Source organism: Colossoma macropomum, unplaced genomic scaffold (assembly GCF_904425465.1).
Source record: "Colossoma macropomum unplaced genomic scaffold, Colossoma_macropomum, whole genome shotgun sequence".
Classification (NCBI taxonomy): domain Eukaryota; kingdom Metazoa; phylum Chordata; class Actinopteri; order Characiformes; family Serrasalmidae; genus Colossoma; species Colossoma macropomum.
The window spans coordinates 24,975,860-24,996,412 of NW_023494796.1; the positions used below are offsets into that span (position 1 = coordinate 24,975,860).

Consider the following 20,553-nt stretch of genomic DNA (forward strand, 5'->3'; position numbering starts at 1 on the left):
CTGAGCAACCGCAATTCAGCACTGATGATTTGCTCTGAATAGAGAAAGTAAGTCTGAAATGGATTTTTGACTCATTACAGACAGTTTATTATAGTTTATTGATATAATTGGTCATCTGGTTTCTGTGTAAGTAAACACTTTGAGGCCTTTACCAAGCATAGTATCAGAGGATCAGAGAGCCTTTCTCCCTTATCCCCCCTGTTTCTTTCTATATATATTTCTACCTATATGTAATATATCCATAATTAACTTATATTTGTTTATGTTAGACTATTAATATGTAAATGTAATAATAATAATAATAATAATAATAATAAAAGAAGAAGAAGGGAAAGAAAATATCACATTTGTGTTATATACTGGGTGCCCAAAGTTTTACATACGACTGTAAATTGACAAAAGTATCACAAAGCTGAACAACTATAGCAGCTTCTTTTTTACAAGCCTTAATGTTCTGTACTTTTGTCCATTTTATACAGTGTCAGAGATGTCTTAAGCAATTCTTTTTGAGATTACTTAACAGCTTACCGGTTTAAGTGTGTGATGATTCTGGCAAGCAAATTGCACTATGCTGGTTGGTGTGCATAACCATCCGTTGCCTGTTGGCTGCATTAGCATCGTACTTCCATTTCAAAAAAGAAGTACACTTCAAATGCAAGTGTTGGTATCATTTAAGTAAAGTGCATATTGTATAAATTCAATTTTTACCAAACCTGATTAATTTTTACCTTCACCTAATTTAAGTACTCCTAGCTGTTCATTTGAGTTGGCCCCTTAGAATTCAAAGAGTGTGCTTTCAACTTATTATTGTTTAACAACAGGGCAAACTGAGGGTTTCTGAGCCAAATGTTGTTTATTATATGCCGATTGAGTATTAGCACATTATTAGCAGCTTATTTGTAAGAAGAAATGCCAGTGCTCAGCAATCCAAATCCATCTTTTATTACTTTCTCATGCAGAACCCACAGAGACCATGACACAAAGCTATTCACAGTTGTTCAAACAGCTGACTTGCCACCACTTTTGTGGTTTCTGAAAACTCTTCTTTTAACACCTTGATATACAGTTAAAATTCTTTTCACGCTAAATTCAGCAGCATTACTTTCAGAGATTTTGTAACCCTCTTTTCTTTTTAAACAGAAAGGAACACCAGTCAGACAGTTGAAATGAGGGGAAAGAGATCTCACTGAAACCAAGGGAGAATCTCTCTCTCTCTCTCTCTCTCTCTCTCTCTCTCTCCCTCTCTCTCTCTCTCTGTCTCTGTTATCTTTCTTTCAATCTTTCTTTTTTTTCTTTCTTTTTCTTCTCATTCCGCCCGCCCCCCATCCCCCCGTTTAATTGGCCGGACGTGTATAACAAGTCTCTGCAGGCGTCTTTCAGCCTCACTGAAGACCTCGATTGCCACAATCAAGCTGCATCCGAGAAAGCGAATTACAGTCAACAGAGCAAATGATTAAATCTGTATTACACAACGTTAATAACCATCCTCAAATTAAAGGCTGAGGCAATGCAACTGCAGAAATGATTCGGCTTTCTGTATCAAGGCATCTCTCTCATTAAAGACGAGCCATAATACTTACCCACTGTAGCGTGAATGAAAAGAAAATAATTAATGTAAGTGGAGAGGGAGAGTTGGAAGAGGATAAATGCGGAGGAATGCTTCTCTGCATCTTCATATATCAATGAGGACGAATAGCGCACGCAGTATAACAGTAGGTGAAGTTAACAAACCGTCCACCAGGTAGCGAGAGAGTGAGTACTGATGAAGAAAATTGATTACTACTACAAGAGGAGAAAAAAATCAGTTGTTGAAAGGTTTGACATGCACTTAATAATGAAACAATTTTGAAGCAACATCGATTAAAATGTCTCCCTTAGAGCAGAAAAGCTGGGTTTATTTGTTTGTTTGTTTATTTATTTATTTATTTATTTATTGTATCAACCCTTTTCTCTGTTGTTTGTCACTGCTGGTGTTTTGTAAGGCAAGGCTGGAGGAATTATCTGAGTTGCGAGGCGCTTAGCGTTTGACAGACTGGCACAATAATTACACTGTGACAGGACGCCATGAGTCGCGTGTCATCATCCTCCATTTTCCCCAAACACTAGAAATTGCTTTCACATCTGAAATTGAGCAGCATTTCCCCTTCCCACTTTCTTCAGAAAGAGAAACGTTTAATGAAATGAGCGGGCGGAGGCATATCTCACTGTTGACTGCGGCCTGTCATTTTTTGAAAGGAGACAGTGGTTGGACATGTACATCTGAATGAAGGAAAAAATGTCTAAACCTGTCAGCTCTCAGCATGACTTATCTGTGAAAGTGTGTCTACACGTCCACTCACAGGCTGACAATGGATGGAAATGTGAAGTGTCAATAAACAGCACAACAATTTCACAAAAATACTCCATTCTAGTCTTCATTATTCATTGATGACATTTCATGCACTTACCAAGTAGAGAATGCACTCTTAAGAATAAAGGTGCCATAATGAGTCAACAGAAGAACCACTTTTGATGTTTAGTTTAATTTTTATTTTACTGTATTTGTGTTTAGAACACATTAAACATTGTCATTATTATTTCATAATGTAAACATGCCAGATTTAGCTAAATGGCTATAATGATTCTCACATTGACAAAATCAAAAACCACAGTGCAACATAGTGTTTAAGTGCGTAATTACAAAACACATTGAGCTTTAGGGAGTTTGGGGGGGTTAATATTGTAATATATTCTCAATACTGTTAATACTGTTTTGTTTAGTGATGAATATACAACAGTTAGTTCCAGTTACATAAAGGGATTGCATGTGAAGCATTCTAGCGTTCCAATTCTAGGTTTTTTGTTTTGTTTTGTTTTTTTACTATTAACCATACACTTCTACTTTACTACAGCAAATGACATTTGGTGAATATACAGTCCTCGATTCCTTGTGTAATAAATGTCCAAAAATGATCAAACATGCATTTTCTCCTTCCTAAAAGACAGAGAACAAACTAAAAATGCCTTTCATTAAAGTTCACAGATCAGTGTTTTAGTCATTTAGGGACTGTCTAAAACAGTGGTTTTCAACGTGTGGGTTGTGGCCCACCATTTTTATTTTTACAGTATGTAGACAGTTTGCAAACGTAGAAAGTCATATTCAGTTCGATTTAATCCGTTAATCTGGTGAAGTACTACCTATGCCGACACTTTCAGTGCAAGTAAAAGTAAAACATTTTTCTTTTCAATCGTGTGGAATTCATCAGTCATAGAAAAATTGTTACAAACAGAGCATTTCAAAAAGAAAGGTCCCAAGGTTAGGCCACCTACAAGTGAAACTGCCAAGCAAGAAAACAAAGTATGAACTGAAACGAAGCCAATACAGCAGTGAGTAGTGAGCCTTGTTGCACCATGACAAAAACAAATAGGCAGAGTGTCTTCAGGTGAAAAAGATGTCTGATGCTCCTCACAAAACAGGTGAAGGATAAAACTGGGTGAGCTCCTTTGCATTCTGGAAAAATAAAAGAAGCACAGAAAGCTTTACCACCTCATTCAGGAGCTGGAACTTTAGGAGAGCTTTTGGATACAGCTCAGATAGCTCAGTTTGAGCTATTGGAGATGCTTACAGCATCCATGAAGAAGCAGAAAGCACACGAATCCCTTTGATGATTTTTTGTCACAAAATTCCAGCAGTTGTGACAGAGCTCCTCTGTCAGCTTGGTTGTCGTCATGGCAACAGTAGAGACAGCCTTGATTGGTCACTGGCAAAAGTTTGCAGAGCACAAATAAAATAATGTTGCATTTTTGTTATTCGATAATCACGTTTGGTGTGCAAGATATGATCAGTTATATATGTACTTGGATTAATTTGCTGTCAACTGAAAAAATTGCGTGAATAAATCGTGTTTGGTGTCTGAAGGCTGTGAGGCTGTTGCTGTACACACAGATGTCTTTTCAATTGTAGCACACGTCTTCTAGCACGCGTTAACTGCCAAACTCTTTGTGATTATGTGATTTGGGTTATTTTTGGTGTTTATTGTGTTGTGTTATGTTGTAAAATCGAGCATAATTCACAGGCTACACTGATTATTTTAGTATATATGTTTGCATTTTAAATGATCCGGTCTGTAAAGTCTTGTGGATCGCAGAAGCTTTTGTGGTTGGTTGTGTGAGCTGCGAGCTAGAAAAGATTGGAACCTCTGCTCTAAAAAGTGCATAAGGTGGACATGTTTTGAAGTTTTGTTTCTCATGTACTTAGCGAAAAAAAGGCAAAATCACGTCAAATCACTTGTAGTAAAGAGAGTGCTTTCCCTTTGATGTGATGTGTAATAGGCTTAAAGGAAGCCACTCTCTTTATTACAAGTGATTCAATGTGATTTTGCCTTCTTTTAGCTAAATACATGGGAAATATGTTATATACGTTTTAGCCAGACGTAGTTTGGTATCGGTCTTTGAGGAGTGAGAAAAGTATGCTTTTTTTGGATATTTATTTCATGAAAGATCAAGGAGCGACAGTAAAATATCCCATAAATGTCCACATAAAACCAACTTTACTGCGCTAAACATAACGAGAAAGGATGCTGTTTTTTGTTGAAAGGGATTGCCATTTTTAAAGCACATTTGATATAACATTCCAAGCTTCTTCCCTTGATTATTTATTTATTTTTGAAAGAACTGTTGTACAAAAAAACAAATGAACACTTGAGGTTGTGTGTTATCTGTGCTGTGATGATCTATGGTGCTCGCCTTCGGCTTGTGCCTGCGACTGAAATAAAGCCATAACGTTATGCATGGTAACACGTGACCTCTGGTGTTCTATTGTTTAAATGAACAATAAAATGCCAGAGATGTTGAAATTTGCATTCTTCCAACTGAACAGTGATCGTAACCGGCACAACTCTAAAAGATTGCAGAAACTGCAATCTAAAAACTATAAAAGAAGTTCAGTGGCTAAGGCTGGGGTTACATGTCACATAGAAACGTTTGTGATAGAGCACCACTGCAACCACATTATGCAGAAATATCATTCATGTGTAGTTTCAATATAGAAAGTAATAGAGTAGATTCAAGTGAATTTTATTGTCCATCATAGCAGCGATTTATCTTTGGCATCTCGCTATGTGCATATACAAAGCAAGTAATACAATAACAATATAAAAGTCTATAATAGTAATAATGCTTTTAGCATCTAAAGTCTGCAAAATAAGTCTTCTTTGTAACTGCACTACACTTCTCAGTGTTTCTACGGCAGTGTTTTCCGTGTTCGCCACTCCTTCTGACTTAATCCCGACTGCCTGTCGCAGTTGCCAGGCAACAGGCTCCTTACCCAGCAAAAGGTGTGCAGCGCTGTCAAACTGTGCAGCAAACACCTACAGCAAGTCTCACCAAGCTGTGTACACGTGTATGTGCTTATTCAAAGCTCAACACCCTGTACACGTAGGTGTAGCATGGATAGAGCTCAGACAAAACTCAGGTTCTTATTTTGCTATGCTATTTACACATAATTTCATTAGTAATTTTGTTATTTTATAAGTAATTACATTTATATTTGTTTTAAAATCTGCTTCAAAAAGTTTGAGTCTGTACTTCTGACTTTTTTTTTGTTTGTTAAAAATATTAAAATAAAAATGTAAAGGATGGTATGAATGAGAATCAATTGATTTAAATGGAACCCAAGGCTCGATTTAAGGGAGATGCCATCTCTCCCTGTCAAAAAAGTCAAAATCCACCCCACCCCACCCCACCCCCTTCTCCTCCATCCCTGCTTTCTATCCCCTTTGGATCTCGTAAGATCTCTCTTGTCAATATTTTCATTTCATCCATATGTACAGTTTACACACTACAGGAGTTCATCATGTCAAATAAACAAGCTGTGATCAGGCAGAGCGCGTACACCTACAGAGGAGATATTTAAGCAGAATCACGCTCTTTCACTTTTCATTGGTTATACTGTGGAATGTCCAGCACAGCTTGTGTAGACAACACTGCATCTCAATGCTGAATGAACAGCAGCAGTGTTTCTAATGATACAATGATGTGTGTTAAGATTTTGCCTGATATTCTAAATGATGTTGGTAATTTCTGCAGAGAGAATCACCATTAAATTTACATTTTTTTTTGTTTTTTTGTTAAAACTGAAAGACCTATCAGAGTCAGGAGGGGAAAAAACACTCTAAAATACTGTATGTGTGCACTGCTGCATGTCACCCTGGAAAGCCTGAAATTAATAATAGTAATTTAAACGTCAGGAGTATCGGTCAGATTTAACAAGAGTTTTTTTGAGCACGTCACATGTGTTTGTGTGTTAATGTCACATGCACAGGCTCAAAAAGAAGGAATGGCTTGATGGTTGGGTTTCAACTGCAAAATCCACAATATATTGACATGATGACGATAGTACATAGTTCGCTTGCATCCTTGAACGCTTTTGTTGTTCTCTTTCAGCACACTGACAGTCAGATACATCCACTCAGGAAAAGCACAATGCATGTTTTTCTTTCACAAAATTGTCTTCCACACGCTGTGTGCAGTTACACATTTCAGCCAGAGAGGTCTCCAAATCCCCAAATCTTACATAGTGCAGCTTTGATCACATAAAGTGAGCTGTGCTAAGTAGCTCATGTCTTACAGTTTTCTTGAGAATGGAAGATGGCTATGTTGAAGAGCTGAGCGTTTTGCAAGAACCCACAAAATAGCTCAGAGTCTAAAAGAGGGTAGAACTAACCCAGGTGCTTACTGACGATAGCAGAACCAACAAAAATGGTTTAAAATAGAAGTTGAGGTTTAAACATTTTGCGTGTGTCCTCAAATTATGCATTAGACAGTTATGAAATGAAGTTATTATTGTTATAGTAGTGAAGTAGGTTATAGTTTCTTATTTAGAGCATACTTTGTTCTGTATGAAGAAACAAATTAGTTGGTTGAGCCCAACATTCCCCTGAAATATTTTGGCTCAATTACAACTATGGCTTCAAACTTCTCAACAGTGTAGGGGGGCGGGGGTAGCTGTAGCATTACATGGCTTTTGTCTGTTCTCTTGCAATACATATTTGTGGAGCCTAAACTCCAACAGGTGCACAGTCTCAAAAATAAAGGTACGAAACTGTCACTGGTGGTGGAACCCTCAAGAATACATCTCACTATCTTTAGTCAGGGAACATAATTGTACCGTCATCCATTGAAATTATATTTTCTAAGCTGTATTGACTCCACACACCCTGTCTCGTCTCCAGGCTTTTTATTTTAGCTTATGAAAAAGTGCAAATACATATTTTTCACCTGGAAAAACTTATATAAGGTACACAATTTGACCTTAAAACCACTGCTGTACCTTTGAGGGAACATTTATATTGTTTGTACTTTGAAGAGCAAAAAATGTACCTGCACAGAACCTTTATTTCTATCAGTGCAGGCCAGACCACAATCAACACAGAAAGCAGTTGATGCAAAAATGCAAATGCATTCATAATTTCCCTGCATTTCTCTCATTTAGTAAGATAATAATTAGCTGTAAGTAATGAAAAAATATTGGTCTGTGTGAATAATGTTTGCATAATTTGCGTAATTACCTCCATTTTCGCTGCTTTTACTGTAGCAATCTTCTCAAAACATGAACAGTTTTTTTCCTTGCGCATGTGAACCTAGGAAATGACTTTTTCTTTGGAAATTATACTAATATCTGTTCAGTTGGAGATATTGCTTTTTCTTAATTTTTTAAAATATTTTAGATATTTAGATGGCTATATATGAACAGAATATTAAGTTACATTTGCAGCTGAGTCATCAAAAGAGCCACAGTTACCACATATGAACTCTAAACTTCCCTTAGAAAAGCGGGTCTGGGAGTGATATGCCTCACTGAAGCTGATTTAAAATTCATTCAGCTATAGAAGTCAAGAAAGATAAAGACGTCACTTTATACATGTATGTGTTTAACTGCACAGTTAGCTTGTTCAGATATTTTAGATGTGATATTTGAATCCGAAGACATGGCTTACATATGCTGATGCATGACCCAGCGAGAGCCTGCAGCACTTTATTAACTCTTTATTGAATGCTTAAACCTGGTAAAGTATTAATTCAAATTTGGAAGTCCATTAAATAATCATCAATATTCATTTATGAGCCCGTGTTTCATCACCCGAGCAAGCAGAGCTTTGAAGATAAGTATCGCTCAACTCATTCTGGGAACATATTTCATCTCCAGTTCATTTTCAGAGACCTGCTGTGTTTGAGGAATTATTATTCTTTTTTTCTAAATTAGAAATTAGCTTTGCTTTCTACCGTCATTCTGGTTCATGGAGTCAGAGCCGCATTCTACAGTCAGAGTCTGTGATCAGGGAAGAGAAACAGATGGACAGATCAACTTATATGAGCTTTTAACACATCATTAAATACATTATTTTTTAACATCATTTCCTTCCTCTGACTTATAAATGAAGTAATATGAATAAGCAGCTCCACTATATGGTACTGTATCTACCTTTGCACTAACCTTCAGAATCAAAACGTTATTATTTGTTGTGTTTGAGTGCCTATGTGTGGAGAGCAGGGGACAATGTATTCTAGACCAAAGGGTTGGATATGATATAAATTTGTAATAAATTTGATTTGTTGAAAAAAATGACTGACATGTCTGCAACAGCTCCAGCACAAGTAGATTTTTAATATTTATGTTTTATTTTCCCTCTTGAAGTCCGCGTTGCTGTGCTTGTCTGACTGATCTCTTTTCTGATTGGCTGCCCTGTATTGTGCCTAGTTCAAAAAGCAGACCGAGCTCTAATGTGTAGTCACGACACTTCATCTCACTCTAACATGAATAATGCTAAACTGCTGCAACTAAATAGTGGGTCATATGCAGGTGTATTCATGGCTGTGACATTATAATCAGGATAAGTTCACAATGGCCTGGATTTTGCAACTTAGTTTCCATATATGGACTGGAGAGTGAACCATATGTTTTGACACTTTAGAGGAATCATATCCTACATTTTTCCTGTATTTCCTCCCTGCACTAACATCCACTTATAAGGTTCATATGGTTTTATGTTCCAGAAATATAATGATAATTAATTTTTACATGGCCATTTTCCAGCCTCTCTTTATCCTGAAGAATTAAACTCTTTAAACATGAGTGCAGGCTGGGACACTGCTTATAACCTCAGGGCAGCAGAGCTAAACTGCTGTAAGCTATATAGAAGGATAAATGTTAATGAGTAGACATCACAAAAATCAGCATAGACACCATATATGGGGAGTAAATGGTACGTTTTGAAATAATAATGTTTATATATCACAGATATTTCGCAAATACAAGGGAAATTTGTTTTTATATTTTTATGTTGTATAGTCCCTGTGACAGTGTTTACATAGTGCATTAAACTCTTTTATTAATAAAAAAGAAAGTAAATGACCTGCAGAGGAGCTCTCTCCAGTATCATTGGAAGCCTGTCCCAAATCTGAATCAACTGAAATGATCTTTTGCTTCCAGTGGATAAAGTTAAGCAAAATAGTGTATTTGCGGTGCATAACTGGAGACTGGGTGTCTATGTCTCAAGCCATGTACAGATAAGCACCATGAACAGACCTTTGGATTAAATCTGTATTCCAGAAGCAAAAAGTCCTCACAGAACTCTTGGTCAGGCTGTTGTTTTTGGTAGGCATTTTGCTTTGGACAGCCAAACAAGAGATCTGACACTCAGACAAGGCTCCTCCATCTAACCCAAGGCCATAATCAAAGAAAAGAAGACAGCCTAGAGCCAAACACTGCAGACTGGGGCACAGTCTGCAAGTAATGTTGGCAATTTGGTGCCTGCAATATATACTCACTGTGCCCATGAATTTTGGTAGGTACAGTGCTGTGAAAAAGTATTTGCCCCTCACCTGATTTCTGACTTTTATTTTTGCTAGTTTGTCACACTTAAATGTTTCAGATCATTCCACTAATTTTAATATAAGATAGACAACATGAGTAAACACAAAATGCAGCCTTTGAATGATCATACTATTTATTGATAAATATTTATTCAAAACCTATATCCCCCATGTGAAAAGTAGTTGCCCCCTAAACCTAATAACTGGTTGTGGCACCCTTGGCAGTTAAAACTGCTATCAAACGATTGTGATGGTTTGCAGTGAGTCTTTTACATCATTGTGGAGGAATTTTAGCCCACTGTTTTTTTTTGTTTGGCTACATTGGAGGATTTTTGAGCATGAGCTGACTGTTTAAGGTCTTGAGATGGGATTGAAGTCAGGACTTTGGCTCGGCCACTCCAAAACCTTAATTTTGTTTCTTCTGAGCCATTGAGAGGTTGACTTGCTTGTGTGCTTCAGATTATTGTCCTGCTGCATTACCAATTGCGCTTGAGCCAGATGTAACAGGACCCATGTCTTTCAAAAAGTTCCACCTTAGAGTCAGTCCACAGAATATTACCCCAAAAGTCTTGGGGGTTATCTAGATGATTTTTGGCAAACGTGAGACAAGCCTTCGTGTTCTTTTTGGTCAGCAGTGATTTGCGCCTTGCAGCTCTCCCATCAATGCCATTTTCTCCCAGTATCTTTCTTAATGTGGAATTGTGTACATTGACCTTAATTGAGGCAAGTGAGGTCTGCAGCTCTTTTTCTGACCTGGACAAGTCGTTGATATGCTCTTGGTGTAATTTTGGTAGGCCAGCCATTCTTGGAAACGTTCATCACTGTTTCAAGTTTTCTCCATTTTTGGATAATGACTCTCACTTTGGTTTGCTGGAGTCCCAGAGTCTTAGCAATGGCATCGCAGCCTTTTCCAGACTGGTAGATTTCAGTGACTTTGTTTTGCATCTGTATTTGAATATCTTTAACCAGTGATATCATGTGCTGCTTTTTGAGACCTTCTAGCCTACTTCACATTGCCAGACAGGTTGTATTTAAGTGATGTTTGCATTCAACAGGTCTGGCAGTAATCGTGCCTCAGTGTGACTAGTGAAATTGAACCTTATAGTCAAATGAATTTGGTTAACTGTTTGATTTATTAGCAAAGGGGTAATCACTTTTTCACATGGGGCCAGGTAGGACTGAACAGCAATTTTCCTTCAATAAATGAAATCATCGTTTAAAAACAGCATTTTGTGTTTATTTAGGTTGTCATTGTCTAATATTAAAAGCAGTTTTATGATCTAAACAAATAAGCAAATATTGATCTAAAGAAATACTTTTCACAGCACTGTAGGTAGGTAAGTAAATAAATAAATGTAATTTAGTAATTTGTGTTAAATTGCAGTTTTAGAAAATTAACAAATATTCAGTTGATATTCTTAATCAAAACAAAACTCTAATTAGACCTGCCATGCTGGAAAAGAGTAAACCTAGGTAGTTATGGTAGCCTTAACCAATAGGCAATAGAAAGTTCTTAGTGCTAACATTAACAATATGTGTACAACAACTAACAGAACTACTGACAAAAACCCACTATAAATATTTGAACATCAGCTTAAATATATGATAAAAAAGCCCTTTTCCCACCAGATAAGGATAACCTTGTGTCTGTTGTAATACTGGACCACTGATCGTAAATAAAACAATCATCATCATGAATACATATTTATTTACCCCCATTTATTTATCAGTACATATATTTATTATTTGTTTATTAGTATGACATAGATGACTATTAAATAATATATTGACTAATGAAGACTTTACCAAACAAATTCTTAAGCATTTCTGATTCCTTTACTTGGCAAACCTGAATCTTTAACCCTAAAGCTAACCTCAGATACCAACACTTCTTCTAATAACTAGAACTCTGAGCTTTATTTTTCTTCTGTTGGTATTTGTTTTAACCAGACAGTTTTACTGTCGAATGCCAAAATCCCAGGTGCAATCCAGACTCAAAAACTGTCACATGAAACTGCTATTCAAGAACGCTGTGTTGACTCAGTTTTTGAACCTGCAGCTCTTTTTTTCCCACATTTTTTTTCTCTTTTACATTCTCTCCCTCTCTTTCTTCCTCCCCTCGGAGATGGAGGTTCCATGTGTGTCTTTTGATGGAGAGAAGCCACCATCGTTGCTGTCGTGCTGTGCTGCAAGCTCACGTCCTGTTGATTGTTGATAGCTTTCCCCGCCTTTTCCTTTATCTTCTCTGCTCTGAGAGAAGGAGAGAGAGAAAGTCATTATGCCACTGAAGGATGTCACATTTTGTAGGATCCTTCGAATACAGACAAGAAAATGCAATCTTTATTTCTGAGACCCAACTGTTGTATCCTTATAGATCTTCAGTCATGCACAATCCTTCACGTGCTGCTCAGAACAGTTTGAAAAATGGCGGGAACAGCTGCAAGTGGTCGAGATGCTACAGCACCAGGATTTGTAACAAACTGCTATGAAATGTATATAGTAATATTTAAACATCACATTGCTTACATCAGTCTACTTAGCCTACTTACGCCATCTCGAAACTGTCTGAGCACTGAAAAGAATATAACACTGCTATTAAGGTCACTTCTCAGCTGCAATGTTCACTTTGAGAAATATCTTATTATGCTCTATAATGCTCTATAATGCTCTATAAGCTCTAAATACTTACTGTTTAGTTCCAACTGGCATCTAACATGCTGCCCCAACACTAATGAATCTGAGTCAGCCAATCAAGGCCATCTGATGATGTTAATTAACTGGAGCAGGTGTGGTAGAGAATCTGGAATTAGACTCTACAGGAAGATCAATCCTCAGGAACAGGATTAGTGACAACTACTCTGTAATGTTCAAATGAAATGCACAGTCAATTGCAGTACACTACAGAAACTTTTGGCACCATGAAAGAAGAAACTGTCGCATTAACAGAACTTTGAATAATAGAGGTTCTGTAACAAGAACAAAGTGAGAGGAAACCAAGTTTGCATAATAGCTAGATTAGCTGATTAAATGAAGAACAGTTACTATGTTAATTAGTTAATAGCCTAGTTTTTAATTAATTAACATTTATGATCATGTATTGAAATAACCATTAGTTTCAGCATGAATTCACTGATTTCCTTTTGGCCCTATTACATTTTGTGTCTTTTTTCCTTTTAGTAGAATTTCCTTTTTCACTCCTTTTCATTGATTTCTTTGTCTAAAAGATTTTGCTTCTCAAGCTTTTGTCTAGCAAAGAACTCTGTGCCCTTGTGCTTCTACTTTGCCATATCATTTAAAAAGTAACTTCTGCTCAGTTTTTAATGTTTGGAGCATTCAGAGTCACTGTACTGCTTAGAGATGAATACACTGCATGCATTATGCCAGAATACTCCAAAATATTTGTAGCACTTGAGGGACCTTGTTAAGTTCAATGAATGAGGTTGTGTATAAAGTTGGGATAGTGTGTGAAATGCTAAAAAGAAAACAACCAGAAAGCAGTGATTAGTACATTTATTTGTACGCTCATTGTAAATTTGATGGCTGAAAAAAAAAAAAACTGGGACAGGAGCATGTTCACCACTGTATCATCTTTCCTTTTAACAACACTTCATAATGGTTTAGGAATGAAGACACGATCTTATCCAGTTTTGAAAGTGGAATTCATTTGCCATTCGTCTGTTACAAGTCTTCAGCTGCACAGCCATATTTCGGGCATTTTGAGCTTAACAAGACACATTTTCAACACATTTTCAATGGAAGACAGTTCTGGACTGCAGGCAGACCAGTATAGCACCTGAACACTCTGATTACACAGAATGTAGCATGGATTGATTTTATTGAAATAAGCACGAATACCTGACAAAGACAGCATCTAGAAGGCAGTATATGTTTCTCCAAAATGTGTTCAGCAATGATGGTGCTTTTAAAGATGTGCAAGTTACCTACAAGTAACCCCCATACCATGACAGACACTTACTTTTGAACTTTAGGCAGGTACCAATCTGGATAATCCTAGTTTTCTTTGGCCCAGAGATCACAACATCTATTATTTCCATGAACAATCTGAAATGTTGACTCCTCAGACCACATGCACATTTCCTCTGTACATCAGCCCATTTCAGACAAGCTTGAGCCCAGAGAAGTCAGAAGCATTTCTTCTGGATGCTGTTGACCTCCACTGTGCATAGTACAGTCTTAACTTGCATTTGTGGATGCTGTGACAAGTATTCTGAAGCTCATTTGTGGTGTATACTGTGTTGTACACTATAGTATTGTGATTATATTACTACATATTGCAATTGCAACACATGTTGGAGTATATTAAAATCACATGGGTAAATCAGTAATTCAGTAAAGATCAGTAAAGATTAAAGATTAGCTTGCATGATTTTGACCAAAAATCTTTTATTGGATTATATGAGTGTCAATTTAGCAAAACACCCACAAAGACACTTTTCTGGAATTGGTCAGGTTGCTCACAGGAAAAACACTTTGGCCTCTTTCACATTGACTTGTTAAGATACTTTTACTAGTTTTGTTCAGACGTTTACTAATTTTGTGTGTCATTCACACATGCAGCCCTTAAACAGCAATTTACTGTGATGCACATGCTCATTCATGCATGGAAATCCCAGTAAACAGGAGGTGACATTCTCAGCATGAATAACTAACAGGTTCTTAATTTCTGAATCATATTGCTGTTGTCGGAACAAAACCATATCCAAAATGGTAACTTTACAGGAGAAAGAAAAAACATATTCTTCTAATGTAAGTCAATGGAACCATGTTGGGCTGTTTCTTTTGGTCCATTCTTCATGAAATTTACACACAACGTAAAGGGCAACAGGTATTTTCAAATTATGTGAAAAACTGAAAAACACAACACCGACAACAGCGATATACGAAAGTATACTCCCTCAACGTTCGTCTCTGGTAAAAAAAAAGTTTGTAAAGACTGTAAAAATGAAAGTTTGCTTTGTAGCCATGCTGCATCACTTTTGCAAAGAAGCAGTGAACATTTTTGCCACTTCTGTCACGAGTCATGTAGAATATACACTCCTGTAATGTTTTCACTTGCAAAAGTAAAAACTCAACTGTAAAAACAAAACCATCACAGCAACATTCAACTTTGCCCGCTGTAACTTAGATGTCTTTGTAATTCCCAGTAAAGTACTGGTTTCTGTTCACACATGAGCCCTCCTGGTAATTTTCTAGGTATTGTTCTAGGTCTCGTGCAGGTAATTCGCTGTGTCAACTGTACCGGGAGTTTGACACTGGCTTGCTTTTACCCATAATCCCTTCCTGTTTAATTGCCATTAAATCCCCAGATGACACTGCATGTATGAAAGGGGCTTGTGATTGGCTAGAGTACTCATTTTCATTTTGCGTATAAAGTCATGTGCAAATGTTCGAGTGCCCCGGTAATATTACATGTTTTGTTGATTTTCTAGGTGAAATAAAGTTAACTGCATATTTTTATGCACAATTATTGTTTATTTACTAAACTTGACAAATCGGGGGGAAAAATAAAATGTGGTCTGTGCAAAAGTTATGGCACATTTTATATTTTTTAGTTTTTTTAATATGTTTTAGCAACTTAGCAAACTTAGCAAATAAAGTGTGCACTAAAATGTGCTGACAAAATTTCATATTTAAGTGTGTTCTCTTTGGAGGTTGCGTTAACTTATTTTCACTTGGAAGATCAATAAAGCATGCAATTTGAACAAGAGGGTTCAAACTTTTGCGAACGACTGCCTGCATATTTCATAGGCTAACAATTAACAAACAGTATATGAGACCCACACATACACACACAATAAGCTCCAGAGAGGTGTCCAAACTTGATGCTCTTGATGTTCAAGCGTTCTTTTAAAGACAGTCAGTGGGCACAGCAGACAAGAGCCTCTACTGCTATCCATCTGCTCTGGTGTGTGAGTGTGTATGTGTGTGTGTGAGATCATCTTCACTCTGCCCACACAATCTGATTTAGTACAAAAGTCCCACTGTGAGACTACAACTTACAATCAGTCATGACAGATAAACACACCTTTAACACCTCTTAAGATAATTATGCTTTTAAACGACACTGCTTTGGTATGCAGCACTAAAAGTGTTAAGTAGAGAGTTTGTGGTGTAAAAACCTAAGGATTTATCTTAGCTTATCATCAGTTTGCGGACCAGCCAGCAACTTACACACTACCCACACCTATGCCCACACTTGAACCCTTCAGGAAATATATGTATGCATGTATTTTAATGTAGGTGGGAGGAACACAGCTTGTTTTGATGAGCTTTTAAGCCTGAAATGTTCAAAACATGTTGGTTGTATAGTCAGTCATCGCAGATATTAAAATGATGGTTTGGCCACAACTCAACAGTTTGCACATTACCCCAAAGATCAGCCAAGACTTACTGGAACTACAAGGAGTTATGGAGGTGTAGAGCTACCAGTGCAGCACTGTGCTAACTTCTGGAATTTTGAATTGTGCTGAAATATCACTTTAATAAGAGAGAATTGCACGGATGGGTGACATTCAAAGTATAAGCTGTTTTGAAGATGATTCTCCTTTGTTGTTGCTGTATAATGTCAGTTATTATTAATTTTCTGTTACTTGTTTGTAATGTTTAAGATTGCACTTTTTCAGGTTTTTTTTCATAAGTCTGTGATGTTTTTTCCAAGTGCTACTACATTATATTAGTTTCTCATAAACACTGGACGAATGAAAGGTCACAATAAGTTGGTTAACAGCAGAAATGAGACTGTGTAGTTATGAGAGATGGAAAAGAAAACAAAGATAGAAAATGTGTTACGTTTGACCCGGGGTAGCATCTCAGCAGGGTAAAATGATCTGAGCTAAACTGCTGTTGTGGTTTTGCTCTGTTTGTGGTTTAGAAGGTGTTTCTCATGTAAAGAATATATTGTCGCTGTGGTAACAAAACCTTATATCTGTGGAGTGGAAGGTTTATAGGAGAAGGGGGGATCTATGGTGTACATTAACCTAACATGACTTTTAATTTTAGATCATTTCTATTGATCCATTCATCATGAAATGTTCACACAATGTAAAGGGCACATAATGTTTTAATATATAAAAAGTCAAACATAGAAATAAGAAATGAAATGGTATGAAGTTTTGATATGACAGTGACGACATGCAGGCTGCAAAAATGAACATCTCTATCTGAAAGTCTAATCAATCTTTATCTCTCTCTCTTTCTCTCTGTCTCCCTCTGTGTCTAGGTGACTCATCCCAAGTGGGTAAGTGGACTCATATTTTCTATCTTTTCTTGATCGTGCCTTTTAAAAGATCACACTGCACTGCTGAAGGTCATGTTCTTGGCACTGATGTCAAATCAGATGTTGTGCTGCCTCTGTTGACACAGGCAACAATGATTGCACTGTTTACACACACAAACACCTATGAGTGCACATACACGCACACACATACACACACTTAATCAGTCGCTCCCATCCTATTGTAATAAGCAGTTTGGCATTGTACCAGGCAGAACCTCGCAGATTAAAATCACACTCCCACAAAACAACTTCTAAGTGTCTGCAATTATGGCCTGTTTGTTTGTAAATCAACATCGCCTAAGTCTCGCTGTGTCTGGAAAAATTCCAGAGAAAATCTCTCTTTTCTCTCTCTCTCTTTCTCTGTCTTTCTCTCTCTCTCTCTCTCTCTCTTGTTCGCTCTTTCTCTCTCCCTCTCTCTCCCTTTTTGTTGCTTGCACACCTGCACCCACTCTTTTAGTTATTTATTGTTCAGGTTCTGCATTTGTTTGTTTTATATTGTTATTTTTGTATTTAGATTTTTATATTCATGCTGCTTTAAAATTGTATTGCTCTGTATTGATGTTTTAGCTTTGCATTGTTCTATCTATCTATCTATCTATCTATCTATCTATTCTTTGTCACAGCCATAATCAGTTAATGTCACCATGAATTGGAGATCATAACATGCTTTCTCTCTGTACTGGCATATTTCTGATTGAAGTGTGCTATCAGAGAGGGTCTCTGAGCTAACTAAACATTTTTGCCAAATGATTGGTGATTCTGATTTGTGATTATAGCAAAAAGCAAAGGACACTACACTTCCTTCAAATATGATGAGAAAACAAGAATTTTGTCTCTTATGAATAACGCTTAATATATCCAAAGACATGAATTAACAAAAGGTCCATTTAGTTTCAGATTGACTTTTAAGACTTACTCCTTTTGACTGTTGTGTGCTAAAGGTGAAACTGAATGATTGACAGCTGTTACTGATCTGCTTTAGCTTGAAGAAATATGAAAGTCACCAGGCAACAATGTCTCAGACCGATATTGTTTCAGTTGTGCTTGTAGCTCCTGTGGCAAAAACAACATTAACAAGGTTATAAGGCTTTAATTTGCTTTTTTCAAGAGGCTTGAAGTAACACTTTAACTTTTAATTGCAACCATAATGAACAGTTTTATACAGAATACAGGTCATCTGCAAAGTAAAAGAGCAGCGTTATAAAGCTACATTGCCTGATGTACCTTGGAAATTATCTTGTGTTCTTTTAATGTGACTGGCATGCACTTTCTATGCACTAGAGTTTTGTCCTGTGGGTTTTAGGTTAGCAATTTGTTTTTGACACGCATTGATAGGTGGATTCAGTAGTAAGCTGTTGCTTCAGTTAGATAAACTGAGAACAATCCACAAGCGACTCGTGCTCCTGGAGTCATCAGTAGAGAAATTAAGCCAAAGTCCAGTGTTGATGTGTATGAAAAGAGAAGGCGGAAACAACAAACAGAAAACCTAAATTACTCATAGCCAAAAACTTCAGAGCTTAGAAATAAGACAACTTATCACAGGCGAACAGAGAGCAAACAGAGCAAGAGTGAATTTTAAATGGGAGTGAACTCTCATATTTCTTTCTTTCTCTTCTTTCTTATTTTGTTCTTTTCACTCACTCACTTAAAATGTTCTCTTGGTAATATCTAGTGTTACCCAGTACAGACAGAAGCTCACATTCAGCATAATTACATAATTTCATTTGAGCGGTCAGGCAGCTGTTAACGGCTCAACTTCACAGAAAATCTGAGCAGCCATTTACTTACAGAGAAAAACCTACCACAGAATTCACAGCCTATACTGGACTTCTTGTTCTGCAGAATCCCGGCCTTTGCCTCAGCCTTCAGTGGGATTTGCCAGGTCTTCCAGAGGGGATGTAGTAGGTAGACCTGAAAGCTGCTTACTGCAGGTTCTTCTGACTACACATTTTAAACCACAGTCAGAGAGCAAGGCTTCAGAGTCATTTGAATCATTTTTGTACAGGAAAAAAGATTCAGTTATTTAAAGAAAAAGGTAAAAGATGTTAAATAGGGGTTAATTGCCCATATTCTTTTTCTGTAAAGTCAAGGAGAACAAAAAAGAAGTTAAAAGGGGTAAAAGTAATTTTGCTTTTCTTTTTTTTCCATATAAAAAGCAGTAAAATAGTGACAGTTTCTACTGCTGTCATCAATATAATATGTTAGTACTCAGATGCTTGTTTATTTAAATGTTTGTGGCAGGTATATGTTAACCATTATAAACTGAGAGCTAATTATTCAGTTATTGTTCCTTATTATCTGGTAAATACATTGTCTTATTCAGTAACTACTATAAACAACAACTGCTATGAATTATTTAGTAACTACTATAGTTTTTTGTTGACCACTACAAATTGTTCAGTAACTACTATGAATTTTTCAGTGGCTACTGTAAATTATACACTCATGCTTTGAATTATTCAGTAACTACTGTAAATTATACAGTGACTTGTGAAATATTCAGCAACATATTAACAGTACATCTACTTAATGTAAGTAATGTATCAACAGAACATCTACAAGATATTTAACTAAGTGTATTCAGATGTTGCACTACTGATACTTCATTGATATATTGTTAATGTGTTACTGATAATCTGTTTACTAAATTTATCAATCATTTACAAAGGACCACTCCAAATAAAGTGTTACCAAATTATGCATTAACCATTATGAATTATTATCTAACCAAGATCAAACTAATGTTACATGCAGTAGTTAGGAGAGTGATGAACTGAAGTGTAGACCAACGTACAGGAGTTTAAACGGTAAACACCAAATTCACAAAGTGGTCATAGGGATGAGAGCATGCAGTTGTTTTGGCATTATGTTATAGTTAAAGTGCTTGTTAACATCTTGTAAAAAGTGAGTACAGAGTGAATGTTATTAACTAGTGTGCTTTGTAAAGATAAGCAAGCAGTTTTCTGAGTAAAACACCTATACCAGTCAATGCGGTTATTGTTTTGTGTACTTTATGATGTTGTGCACAGCCTAATACTCGTAGTATTCTGATGATGCCACCCCCAGTGGCAATTTATTATGAGATAAATTATAACCAGCAAAGGCAGTAAAGCCTGTTTTTTGGAAATACTCACTCAGTATGAAGCCATTCTGAATGGCACACTCCAGTGCAGATTACTGACTATAAAATAAAAATATAATCTGTAACCTAATCCAAAATATTTCTAATTCATGTAGTCTGATTAATCCTATTTAATTTCAGGTCACTTGTCTTTTGAAAGACATATATTCAAATTGAGGCAAGAGCAAAATTTTTTTCATAGATTACAGGTAATCTATACTTTTTTCTGTTGGAGGCAGGTGGATGTGTGAGCTTTTTAATGAAACAAATCCAAACCACCGAG

At 36.6% G+C, this 20,553-nt stretch overlaps 1 protein-coding gene across 1 annotated transcript in view; it reads left to right on the plus strand.

Annotated features, from left to right (window-relative positions):
- The window catches only part of nrxn2b (neurexin 2b), an 843,638-nt gene that overhangs the window by 284,500 nt on the left and 538,585 nt on the right, over window positions 1-20,553 (plus strand). Inside the window, exon 5 of the mRNA XM_036583184.1 lies at window positions 17,093-17,110. Within this exon, the coding sequence (XP_036439077.1) occupies window positions 17,093-17,110 (18 nt within the window). The remainder of the gene's footprint in view (window positions 1-17,092; window positions 17,111-20,553) is intronic.